The following is a 13098-nucleotide window of genomic DNA, read 5'->3' as shown; positions in this document are numbered from 1 at the left end:
CAAGACATATTGTATTTTTGACCCCATATTCTAGGATTTAATATACCCAATAACTTGGACCCAACACAGCTATGAATTCCACAGATTTATCACCTTCTGGTGAATGAAATATCTCCTCATCTCTGTTCTAAAGGGATGTCCTTCTATTTTTCGGCTGTGTCCTTTGTCCTAGACCCTCCACTACTGGCAACATCCTCACCATACCTTTCAGTATCCTGTAGTTCGAAAAGCAATCCCTTCATTCTAAACTCCAGAGAGTACAGGCCCAGAGCAAACAAATGGTCCTCATAAATTAACCCTTTCATTCCTGGGATCATTCTTGTGAACCTCCTCTGGACCCTATCAATGCCAGCTCATACTTTCTTAGATAAGGGGCCCAAAACTGCTCACAGTACTCCAAGTGCAGTCTGAGCAGTGCCTTATAAAGCCAACCTTGCTGTTATATTCTAGTCCTCAGATAATACAAAGATCGGTGGAGGGGCAGGTAGTGGTGGGGAAACAGGCTGCAGAAGGACTGACAGATGAGGAGAATGGGCAAGAAAGTGGCGAATGAAATACAATGTTGAAAAATGCATGGTCATGCACTTTGGTAGAAGAAATAAATGTGCAGACTAACGGGGAATGTTAGAACGGGAAGAAAATCCAAAAATCTGAGCTGGAAAGGTACTTGGGAGTCCTTGTGCGTAAAGAAAAGATGTGCTGGCATTGGAGAGGGTTCAGAGGAGGCTCACAGGAATGATTCCAGGAAATCATACAAGGAACATTTGATTGGTCCGCGAATTTGGAAGGTTGAGGGGGAATCTCACTGAAACCTTTCGAATGTTGAAAGGCCTAGACTAAGTAGATGTGGAAAGGATGCTCCCCATGTTGGGAGAGACTAGGATAAGAGGGCACGTCCTCAGGATAGTGGGACATCCATTTAAAATAGAGATTTAGAGAAACTTCTTTAGCCAGAGGGTGGTGAATTTGTGGAATTTATTGCCACAGGCAGCTTTGGAGGCCAGGTCATTGGGTATTTAAAGCAGAGCCTGATCGGTTCTTGATTGGACATGGCATCAAAGTTTACAGGGAGAAGGCTGGGGCATGGGGCAGAGGAGGGGAAAAAAAGGATCAGCCATGATTGAATGGCAGATCAGACTCGATGGGCCAAATAGCCTCATTCTACCCCTATGTCTTATGGTCTTCAGTGTGAAAGACTCTTGCAGTATGATAGAAATTTGAGTGTGTCAGGGGGCGGACGTGAGTGTAATTGCTATTAATATGGAAAAGGTGCTTGGCAAACTGATAGGTCTGGAGCAGGGGGTCGGCAACCCGTGGCTCTGGAGCCGCATGCGACTCTTTCATCTCTGTGCTGCGGCTCCCTGTGGCTTTGGAAAATTTGTGGCTTTACTGCAGAAGTCGCTGGACAGAAAGCTGCTGACTTTTCACTGCATCTTGCACCAAGAGGCACTGTGCGCTCAAACATTTCCTCCGGAATGCACAGAAGTAATGGATGTTGTCATTCAGATTGTCAATAAAATAATGGCAAAAAGTTTAAATCACCGTCAATTCCGTTTGTTACTGGACGAGCTGGAAAGCGCATATTCTGATCTCCTGCTGCACAACAAAGTCCAGTGGCTGTCCAGAGGGGAGGTGCTGAAACGCTTTGTCGCGTGTCTGGAAGAAGTGAAAACTTTCCTGGGCAGCAAAGGGCTCACCTTTCCTGAGCTGGAACAGCCGGAGTGGCTGGAAAAGCTACACCTCATGGTAGACATGACAGCGCACCTGAACACGCTGAACACAGCTCTTCAAGGGAAAGGACGCACAGCCCTACACATGTTGGAGGATGTTTTGACATTCGAGCGCAAGTTGACAGTGCTTGCCAGAGATTTACAGAAAGGCACATTGTCTCACTTCCCCAATTTGAGAGAGTTCAAACAAGGTCACGACATGATAAATTCGGAGTATTTACATTCTGCAATCATCGCAATGCAAACATCGTTTGGGAAACGCTTCTGTGAGTTCAGAGAGGAAAAACACACATTATCCTTCCCGGTCACTCCCCTAAGCATCGATCCATCCCTACTGAATACGACTGCATTGGCAGGTGTGAGTCAACCTGATCTTGAGATGGAACTGGCCGACATAGCCGACAAAAACATATGGGTGTCCAAGTTTAGACGCTTGACAGCAGACCTTGAAGATGTTGCCTGTCAGAAGGCCGTTCTTGCTCAGAATCACAAATGGAATGATATTGAAAACCTCCTCAAACCGGACAAACTTGTGTTCGAAACATGGAATGCTATCCCCGACATTTATGTAAACATTAAAAAGTATGCGCTTGGAGTCCTGTCGATCTTTGGATCCACATATGTATGTGAGCAGGTGTTCTCCAACATGAACTTTATTAAAAACAAACATCGCGCACGCCTCACAGATGACAGCTTACGATCCTGTGTAAAGATGAAGGTGGCGTCATACAGCCCTGATGTGCAGACGCTGTGCGCTGAGGTCCAGGAGCAGAAATCCCATTAACCAAGTATGATAAGTATTTTAATTGCCTATTATTTTACGTATATTCATATTTTTTCATTGTTCAGTGAAATAGTCCTTTTATTTTTCAGGTTGACAGCTGGCTGACGTTATTTTTGGTTTGCTGCTGGCGGAAAATTTAAGTTCGGCGTTTTTCATTAATACAAGAAGGACTCAAATAGACGTTGAGTATTTTACTTAAAAGTAACCTTCAACCCAACGTCTTTTTTTCGGAGTTCAAAATGTTTTTGTTGCATGCAGAAATGTAATTTCGTTTTCTCTGCAGGAGTTCATCAATTTCATAAATGCAACACATTATAGTTTGTTTATACATAGCATAAAGGCAAAACAAAACGTTGTATGCAGTGTTATTTCATTTTAAATGTCAAACGGGTTTTGTGGCTCCCAGTGTTTTCTTTTCTGTGGGAAACGGGTCCAAATGGCTCTTTCAGTGGTAAAGGTTGCTGACCCCTGGTCTGGAGGTAGATAAGTCACTTGGACCTGATGGACTACAGTCCAGGATTCTGAAAGAGGAAGCTGAAGAGATTGTAGAAGCATTAGTAGTGATCTTTCAAGAATGACTAGTTTCTGGAATGGTTCCTGAGGACCGGAAAATTGTTCAGTCTGACTTCAACAGATGGGAAGATGTTTGAGTCCATTATTAAGGATGGGGTTTTGGGGTACTTGGAGGCACATGATAAAATAGGCTAAAGTCAACATGGTTTCCGTAAGCAGAGATCATGCCTGACAAATCTGTTGGAATTTGTTGAAATAACAAGCAGGATAGACAGAGGAGTCAGTAATGTTGCTTCCTTGGATTTTCCAAATGGATGTGACAATGTGCTGCACATGAGGCTGCTAAACAGGACAAAAGCCCATGTAATTACAGGAAAGATACCAGCGTGGAGAGAAGACTGGCTGATTGGCAGGAGGTACAGTGTGCCGTTAAAGGGGACCTTCTCTTGCGGATGCCGGCCGCAGAGTTCATTGTTGGGGCCACTTCTTTTAACACTGTATGGCAACAAGCTGGATGACGGAATTGATGGGAAAGGAGTGACAGATGGAATACATTGCATGGTCATGCACTTTGGCGGAAGGAATAGAGGTGTAGATTATTTACCAAATGGGGAGAAAGTCGGGTCAAACCAACCTGGCAGTCCTCGTGCAGGATTGCCTAAAGGTTGACTTGCAGGTTGAGTATGGTAAGGAGGGCAAATGCAATGTTAGCATTCATTTGGAGAGGGCTAGAACACAAGGGCAAGGACGTGATCCTGAGCCTTCGATGAAACTGCACTCAGACCACTGTGAGCAGTTTTGTCCCTTATCTAAGAAAGGAGGTGTTGCATGTAGAGGGGGTTCATTGCGGATACCTTGGGAATGAAATGATTAATGCATGAGGAGCATTTGATAGCTCTGTGCCTGTACCTGAGGGATTTTAGAATGAGGAGGGGGATCCCATCGAAACAGATCCGCCATGATGAATGGCACAGCAGACTTGATGGGCTGAATGGCCTAATTCTGCTCCTGTGACTTACTGTCTCTCAAAATGAATGTTAAAATCACATTTGCCTTCCTTACCACTGAGTCAACCTGCGAATTAACCTTTTGGGATTGCTGACCGAGTTCCCAACTACTATATTCAGTACTCTGGCTGATGAGGGTCGGAAAGCTTAATGCCTTCGTCACCACCCCAACTACCTTAGACACCGCTTTTAGTGAACTAGGTACTTGCGCCCCGAGGTGGGAAGAGAAATCCGGAAGTTTATTGTGGATTTTGAAAGGCACTGAAGCAACTGCTAAAATTGCAGGAACTCTTGCCTGCTGGGGTAGAAGTGAAGCAACTCTGAGGAACAGCAGAAGTGAAAGACTGTCCCAGAAAACAACCGAGTGTTAAATGTCAGCTCAGTGACCCCTGGTGGTGGCAGCCAGCCCTTGCAAGATCCGCAGCAGAATTTGAATCAGGTTCATTATCACTGCCACATGCTGTGAAATTTGCAGCTTTGTGCAGGGCAGCAGCACAGTCCAGTATGGGTGGCAGGGTGGAAACACGTCTCTACCAAAGGAACTGTAAGCCCTGTCTTCCCTCTGCTAGCCTGCAAGCTACCCTTGGGAAAGGTGTAGCACCTGCTTAGCCCCCAATCAGGGTCACGTGAAGCCACAGGAGCAGGTGGTGGACGTTCGTACGATCAGCCGGTGCACATCACATGTCCTGGTTATGCGACCACTGACACCAGGCAGACAATCTCTGAAAAGTATTGATAATGGCTGGGGTCACCCATCTTGTAAAGACACTGTCCAGAAGAAGGCAATGGCAAACCATTTCTGTAAGAAAAATTTGCCAAGAACAACCATGGGCACCATGAGCCCCTACGTCATACGACACGGTACATCATGGTGATAGTGAGGGCCGTGCAGTACATTTAGTGGAAAAAAAGAGCAAAAATAGTGAGTAGAGGGTAGAGTTCATGAGCTGTTTCTAAAATGTCGAGCGTGTGTCTTCAGGCTCCTGTACTGCTTCCCTGATGGTAGCAATGAGAAGAGGGCACGTCCTGGATGGTGAGGGTCCTCAATAATGGAGGCATCACCTTTTGAGGATGTCCTCAGGGGTGGGGACGCTAGTGCCCGTGATGGAGCAGGCTGAGATATCACTGACTTAAACTGCTGAGTAGATTCAGGGGGAGATAGTAGAATGCTTAACAGCAAAGTCTTCTTCAAAGGTGTTGAGGGAGACGAGCCAAATTGAGGGAATAGGGACCAGCTCAGGAGGACATCTGGTCAGCGCAGGTGAATAGTTTTTCCACACGGTACAACTCAATCAGTATTTGTAGGGAAGTCAGGTGAGAGGGTAGATTTCATGCAAAGAAGATTTAAAAATCAGCTTCACTTTTCACATGAACATCGAAACCTACAGTGAAATGTGACATTTACGTCAACGACCAACACAAACTGAGGATGTGCTGGGGGCAGACCGCCAGTGTCAGCATGGTTCTAGCGCCAGCATAGCCTGCCCAACAGCTCGTTAACCCTAACCCACAATGTGGGAGAAAACCGGAGCCCCTGGAGCAACTCCACGGGGAGAACGTGCAAACTGCAGACGACGGTGGGAACGGAACCCTGAATGCCGTTGCTGTAAAGCATTGTGCAGCCATGCTGCCTGGCAAAGGATCAGCTGTGATCTCACAAAATGGCAGGGCAGACTCCAGCAACCTAAAGCTCATTCTCCTCGGTGCCTGACCCTGGGACTGCTCACTGAATCGAAAATTCCTCCTGACCCCCAAAAATATTGAAGAGGCAGTTTCGTCAGTAACATAATAAGATAAAAGGAGGCTTTGTAACGACAGACACAAAGCACCTCCTTCAGCAGAACTACACTCTTGACTAATCCAATAATGAAAGGTATTAACCAGCCACCATGCAGAGCGGTGAATTCCTACAGCTGACCTCACAACAGCAGCAGAGTCCGGGGAGTTGGGGAGAGGAGAACTTCCAGTCCCTGACTTGCAGAAAGCAGCAGGAACAGAATTTGGGTCTGTTGGTGCCAGCAGCATCGTGACACTTGTGGGCTACCTCAGCACATCCTCGGGCTCCGCTGCTCGTTGGGATAAAACAATACATTGTGGCGACCCACTTTCTGCGCAGGCGAACCGGCTCACAAATAGCCAGCGCGCCGGGGGAGACTTTGGTAATGCACCTCTGACGTCATTCCTGCCAGGAGCGGGCGGGCGCTAGGGATTTAAATGCCAGCGCCGCAAAGTTTGAATAAACTAGTCTCGAAACGACTTACTGACTGCGTGTCGTTATTTAAGCGCTGTGTGTAGCACATCGCTACAACATTTCATTATACACTCAGTGGCCACTTTGTCAGGTACGTTTCCGCCTTGATCTAACTGGCCAATCATGTGGCAGCAACTCAATGCATCAAAGCATGCAGACATGGTCAAGAGGTTCAGTTGCTGCTCACACCAAACATCAGAATATGATAGGTGAAGCCGCATGCCCTCACCTGTCACCTTCCAGCTTGTCCTCCCCCCCTCCCCCACACCTTCTTATTCTGCCATCTTCCCTCTTCTTTTCCAGTCCTGATGAATGACTTTGGCCTGATACATCGACTGTTTATTCATTTAGAAATGTGATCCAAGTGGCTTGCCCTTAAAATTCCTTTGGTAGAGATGTGTCTCCACCCAAGTGGCCAATATTTATCTACGGGAGGAAACTTGACAAAACACACACAATGCAAGCTCCACACAGACTGAGCCGAGGTCAGGATTGAACCTGGGACCCTGCAGTCATGAGGCAGTAGCTCTACTATCTGTGCCACTGAGTCACCCACCGTTGTGGGGAAATTCAGCTCAGGGCTTACCCCTAGTGAAATCTGGAAACGCTGAGCAAAGTTCAGACGGCACTAAATGACGACTCTTTATTTACATCTTCAGAAACAGCTCCATTTCCATCCTTAATACCTCTATTTTTCCCTTTCAGGGTTCTTTTGAAGACCCTGACCCGGAGTTATACGCTGACTTTGGTTCTTTGTGGGAGTGGGACCCGTTCTCGGGGTTTCAGGACACCAAGGGTCCAGACTGAGAGTCCAGCTTGGATTTGGAAGCCGAAGAGCTCAGGGCTCTGGTGTCATCGGCAGAGTCTGAAAATCTACAGCTGTGTGTCCAAAGACCCAGCATCTTTCAGACCTTTGGGCACAGAGCTTGGAAAAAGCAGCTTAACGGACTTTTAACATCGTAAACCAGCGAGTAGTTTGTTAGGTCTCCCTGCTCACTGGGAAAATCAGAGACACCTCCTTCTCCCTTATTAGGGGGAGAGAGAGAGCCTGTGGTATGTTGAATGCCGGGTAAAACACAAAGTCTTTGGGGTAACTGCAAGTCTGTGTCTTTGCTACTGCTCGGCTCACGCTTGGTGGCGAGTACAGATGCTTTTTTTTGCTAGTATGGGGAGGGGGGGATCATTGCTTGCTGCCACTTATGTGTGGGAGGGAGGGGAGCTGGGGGGGACTTTGGGGTTTGTACATTTAACTATCGTTCATTCTCTGGGGCACTTGTCTGTTCTCGTGGATGTTTGCAAAGAGAAAGCATTTCAGGATGTATATAAGACCATAAGATATGGGAGGAGAAGTAGACCATTCAGCCCATCGAGTTTATTCTGCCATTCAATCATGGGCAGATCCAATTCTTGCAGTCATCCTCATTCCACTGCTTTCAGCCCATACCCTTTGATGCCCTGGCTATTGTATACATTTCTCTGACATTAAATTGGATCTTTGAACCCCACCCCCCCCCCCCCAGCAGCAATTAAGAAATATTTTCTGTAAATGGCTCTTGATACTGGTTCAATTCTAAACCTGATACATTTTTGTTACAAACACACAGATTAACAGGAATCAGTTCAAGGAAGCAGTATCCATCTCTAAGGACCTTTGTCATTCAGAACGTGCCTTGTTCTCTTTACCACCATCAGGGAGAAGCTACAGAAGCCAAACTTAATTTCTTCCCCTCCACCATCAGATTTCTGAATGGTCCATGAGCCCATCAACACTACTTATTTAATCTTTTTTTTATTACTATATATTATGAAATATATAGTGTAAGACCATATGACATAGGAGCAGAATTAGGCCATTCAGTCCACCATTCCATCATGGCTGATTTATTTTCTCTTTCAATCCCATTCTTCTGCCTTCTCCCTGTACCTTTCGATGGCCTGACTAATCAAGAACCTCAAAGTTAAAGCTCAAAGTAAATTTATTATCTAAGTACATATATGTCACTATATACTACCCTGAGATTCATTTCCTTGTGGGCGTTCTCACTAAATACAATAGAATCAATGACAAATCACACATCACAAAGACAGGAAAACAACCAGTGTGCAAAAGCCAACAAACTATAAAAATACAAAAAGAAAAAATAATAATAAATAAATAAGCAATAAGTATCAAGAACATGAATTGTAGAGTCCTTAAAAATGATTCCAAACTCTGCTTTAAATATAACCAGTGACTTGGACTCCACAGTTGACTATCACAATGAATTCCACAGACTCACTACCCTCTGGTGAAAGAAACTCCTCCTCATCTCTATTCTAAAGGGACATCCTTGCCTTGACGCTGTGCTCTCCGGTCCTAGACTCCCCAACTATTTGAAAAATCCTCTCCACATCCACTCTATTCAAGCTTTTCATTATTCGATAGGTTTCAATGAGAACCCATCTCATTATTCTAAATTCCAGTGAGTCACCCAGAGCCATCAGACGCTCTTCATACGTTAACTTTTTCATCCCCGAGATCATTCTCCTCTGGACCCTCTCCAATCATAGTAGATCATTTCTCAGATAAGGGGCCCAAAACTGCTCAGAATATTGCAAATGTGGTCTGACTAATGGCTTATAAAACCACAGCTTTATTTTATGTCTTTGCTGCTGCAAAACAACAAATCTCAGGTGATATTTCAGGATAATCATTGGCTCATTGAATGTTGGAACTGGTTCAAGAGGGTGAACAACGTCCTCCTACCGCATGCCAGAGTCGGCCCTCTTAACACAGAGCACACTTCCCAATGTACTTACTGGAAGGAGGGGGGTCTTGAGTCTCCGATTCCTCCCGTCCTCTCGATGGGGGGCGGCAGATCTGACTGGGTGTCCGCGCACATGGATCCCGAGTCCGAGTGGGAACCCTCGGCTGACACCAGCTGCAAGAGAGGAGAAGCACAGGACAATAAAGCTCGGAGCTGACCGGAGGATGTTGCAACGTTCAACGGTGTTTTGGAGCTGCTCCTCAAAATGGTGCAAGGTGACCTAGGCGACACACACAAGATGATGGAGGAACCCCTTCTGGCAGGCAAGCAGCGTCTGTGGAAATGAATAAGCGATTGACGTTTCAGGCCAAGACCCTTCTTTAGGGCTGATTACCTATGTGTGTCAAATTGCACATTGACATTGCAAAAAATGACAAACCATACAGTGAAGTGTGCTGTACTGTGTGTAAGCGACCAGCAGTCTTAGGATAGTGCCAGGGGCGCAGTAAAATGCCAGAGGGCAAGAATACTGTGTGTGATAGCCTTCAAATTGACTTTTATTTACAAAGAACCCACTAAATCACATCCCAATCTTTAAGTGCTAACCATGACACATTTATTGCACACACGGCATGGTGGCATAATGGCAAAGTTGTGTATTTAATATCCAGACACGCATTCACTGAGCCAGAGACAGAAGTTCAAACCAGCCAGATTAGGAAGGTACGTATTTAAATTCAGGTAATTAGTAACGTCAAGGTTACAATGGTCACATAAAGGTTAAAGATTAACTTTGTTTGCAACATAAGAGTCTTAGAAAACTACAGCGCAGAAACAAGCCCTTCGGCCTGTGAAGTCCATGCTGAACCATTTAAGCAGCCTAGTCCCATCGACCTGCACTCACACCATAGCCCTGCATACCCCTCACGCCCATGTACTGATCCAAACATCTCTTCAACGGTGAAATTAAAATTGCATCCACGTCCCGCTGGTAGTTCATTCCATACTCTGTGTGAAGAAGTTTCCCTTCATGTTCCCCTTAAATATTTCACCTTTCACACAAACTATCATCTCTCGCTTTAGACTCACCCAACCTCAGTGGAAAAATCTTGCTTGCATCTACCCCATCTATATCCCTTATAATTTTGTATACGTCTGTCAAATCTCCCCTCAATCTTCTACATTTTTAGGGAATAAAGTCCTCAGTCTTCCAGATCCATCCTTGTAAATTTTCTTGGTACTCTTTCAATTTTATTTACTTCTTTCCTGCAGGTAGGTGACCAAAACTGCATACAATACTCCAAATTAGGCCTCACCAACATCTTACACAACTTCAACATAACATCCCATCTCCTGTGCTCAATATACTTCAGTACTAAGGTGGCTGATGGGGTGCCGAAAGCTTACATTACGAGCTGATCTACTTGTGATGCCACTTTCAATAAACATCAAAACAGTGAAATGTATCATTTACATCAACAACCAACACCGTCTGAGGTTTCTGTTGGGGGCAGCCATGCTTTGTGGTGCTTCGGGAGGCAACCTTGCTGTTTCTGTTTTACGAGGTCAAGTCGCTAGCTCAACGCTCAACTCAGCATGGTTGGAATGTGTGCAAGGAGCTGGTCAAATTCGAGCCGGACCACTTGGCCCAAAGTCCGGTGCGGATGCCCACAACTTATTAACCCTAATCAGTACGTCTTTGGAGTGCGGAAGGCAATCCACAGCACCCGACAAAAACCCACACGGTCAAGGGGAGACATACAGACATCAGCGGAATGGAACCCGGATTATCCTAACGATGGTGCTGTAAGGTGTAACCACTGTGCTACCGTGCCCCCCCCCCCCCCGCCGCCACCCCCACAGTTTGTAAGTGTGGTTAAATTAATGATCGGCTTACATAAGCCTGCATATGTGAAACAAGCTGAAATATCACTGCTGTACCAAGCTAGCCAACATCTCGTATCCGCCTCTCATGGTCCCAGACACATTCTACAACGCTGAAATTGAAATGAGTGAAATTACTGGTAGATATAAAACAGCTTCTTTACTTGACAAAACCAGGTACAGCAGGCATCATACGGAGATGCTTTCAGTGGAAAGGTCTGCTGGCACAACGTGGGGCTCGATATTTTATATGCCAAACATCAAAGGACAACTCCATATTTATTACGTACGGACAATGCTTTCTTTGAAACTACTTCATGCCTCCTGATTCGTGTCCAAATCACAGACGTCAGCATCATTTGCAGTGGGACTCACGGCTTTTAAATCCACAATACACTTACTTGGTATTTTATCTGCTAAACTTAAAGGACAATTCCATATTACAAAGTACACACAATGCTTTCTTTGAATCTGCATACAAACTTCACACCTCCCTCTTTGCATACACACCATAGACATCCAAGTAAATTTTAATCAGCATTGACTGGTCTGAGATTCACAGCTTTTAGGAACCCATTGTTCAGACGGGCACTCCAAATAAAATTCACAACACATATTCAAAGGGAGAAGACCGGTAGCTAAAGCCATTTGCTAAATGTAAATGACCGAAACCCAAAAAAATCACTGTAACATGCACACTCAGAAAAGCTGATGCCTGTGAGGGGGATGGAGAGTTGGACTATTCACATCTATACTCACGTCCTTCTACAGATGCGCAGTAGAGAGCATTCTACCATGCTGCATCACTGCATGGTCCGGAAAGTGTGCTGCAACAGACAGCAAAGCTCTACAATGGGTAGTCAAAACTGTCCAAATCATCGCTGGCACCAGTCTACCCACCATCAAGGACATATGTACAGAAAAGAGATGGAAAAGGACTGGTAACATCATGAAGGATCCCACCCACCCTGCTCATGGACTGTTTATCCCTCTCCCATCAGGGAGGAGACTACGTGGCATCCACACCAGGACCACCAGACTCAAAAACAGTTACTTTCCCCAAGCAGTGAGGCCGATCTACACTTGCACCTATTAACCAACCCAGTGCAACCACCAACCGTCACTACTTCATCATTTCCTGTCAGAGTCACCTTATGTACAGACACTCCTGGGCCTACTGTCACTTAATGGACATGCAATCAAACCATGTACAGTATTGTGCAAAAGTCTTAGGCACATATACATAGCTAGGGTGCCTAAGACTTCTGAACAGTACTGTATTTGTCAACATAGAGGAGAGAGTGTATTTGTAAACCTGGCAGGAGCAAAGCATGTTGGGAATGGTGAGGGTGAAGTGCCAAGGGAAGAGTGTGGGACAGGGGCAGAGAAGGATGCCAGGCTGGCAGCAGTACAGTGTGATACCTACCATTACGACAGTACAGTGCAAAAGTCAGGCACCTTGGCTATATTATTTTATTGCGCTTTTCTATAATTGTGTTCTTTATCTTTTGCGGATTTTTTTTGTGCTGCATCAGATCTGGAATTGCGATTATTTCATTCTCCATTACACATATACTGGAAATGACATTAAATAATCTTAAACAAATAAAAATGTAAAATAAAGACTGCAGATGCTGGAAACCCAAAACAAAAACAGAAATTAATGGAAATACTCAAATAGGTCAGGCAGCATCTATGGAGAGAGAAGCATTTGCCATCATTTCATGTCTGAGATACTTGATCCCAACTGGAATAGAGATAAAGTAGCAGAGAAGGGCGAGGGAGGAAAGAATGAGAGGGGTAGTGGTGGGGGGGGGGGGGGGGGGATGGAATCTTTCTGAAACCCACCAAATACTAAAAGGCTTAGATAAAGTGGATGGAGAGGGTGTTTCTCATAATGGAAGAGCCTTGGACCAGAGGACACAGAGTCAGAAATCAAGGACGACCTTTAGAACAGAGATGGGGAGGAATTTCTTCAGCCAGAGAATAGTGAATCTGTGGGATTCACTGCCAATGGGTAGATTTAAAGCAGAAGTTGATAGGCTCTTGATGAATTAGGGTGTCAAAGGTTATGGGTGGAATGCAGGAAAATGGGGTGAAGAGGAAAAATAAATCAGCCATGATTGAATGATGGAGAAGGCTCGATAGGGCGACTGGCCTAATTCCTACGTCTTATAGTCCT

General features: G+C 45.3%; 1 protein-coding gene across 1 annotated transcript in view; it reads right to left on the bottom strand.

Annotated features, from left to right (window-relative positions):
• Positions 1–13098, bottom strand: part of LOC132406410 (segment polarity protein dishevelled homolog DVL-3) — a 166171-nt gene that overhangs the window by 86058 nt on the left and 67015 nt on the right. Inside the window, exon 3 of the mRNA XM_059992051.1 lies at positions 9085–9206. Coding sequence (XP_059848034.1) covers positions 9085–9206 — 122 coding nt within the window. The remainder of the gene's footprint in view (positions 1–9084; positions 9207–13098) is intronic.

Source organism: Hypanus sabinus, chromosome 2, assembly GCF_030144855.1.
Source record: "Hypanus sabinus isolate sHypSab1 chromosome 2, sHypSab1.hap1, whole genome shotgun sequence".
Classification (NCBI taxonomy): Eukaryota; Metazoa; Chordata; class Chondrichthyes; order Myliobatiformes; family Dasyatidae; genus Hypanus; species Hypanus sabinus.
This window is presented reverse-complemented; position numbering and strand designations above follow the sequence as displayed.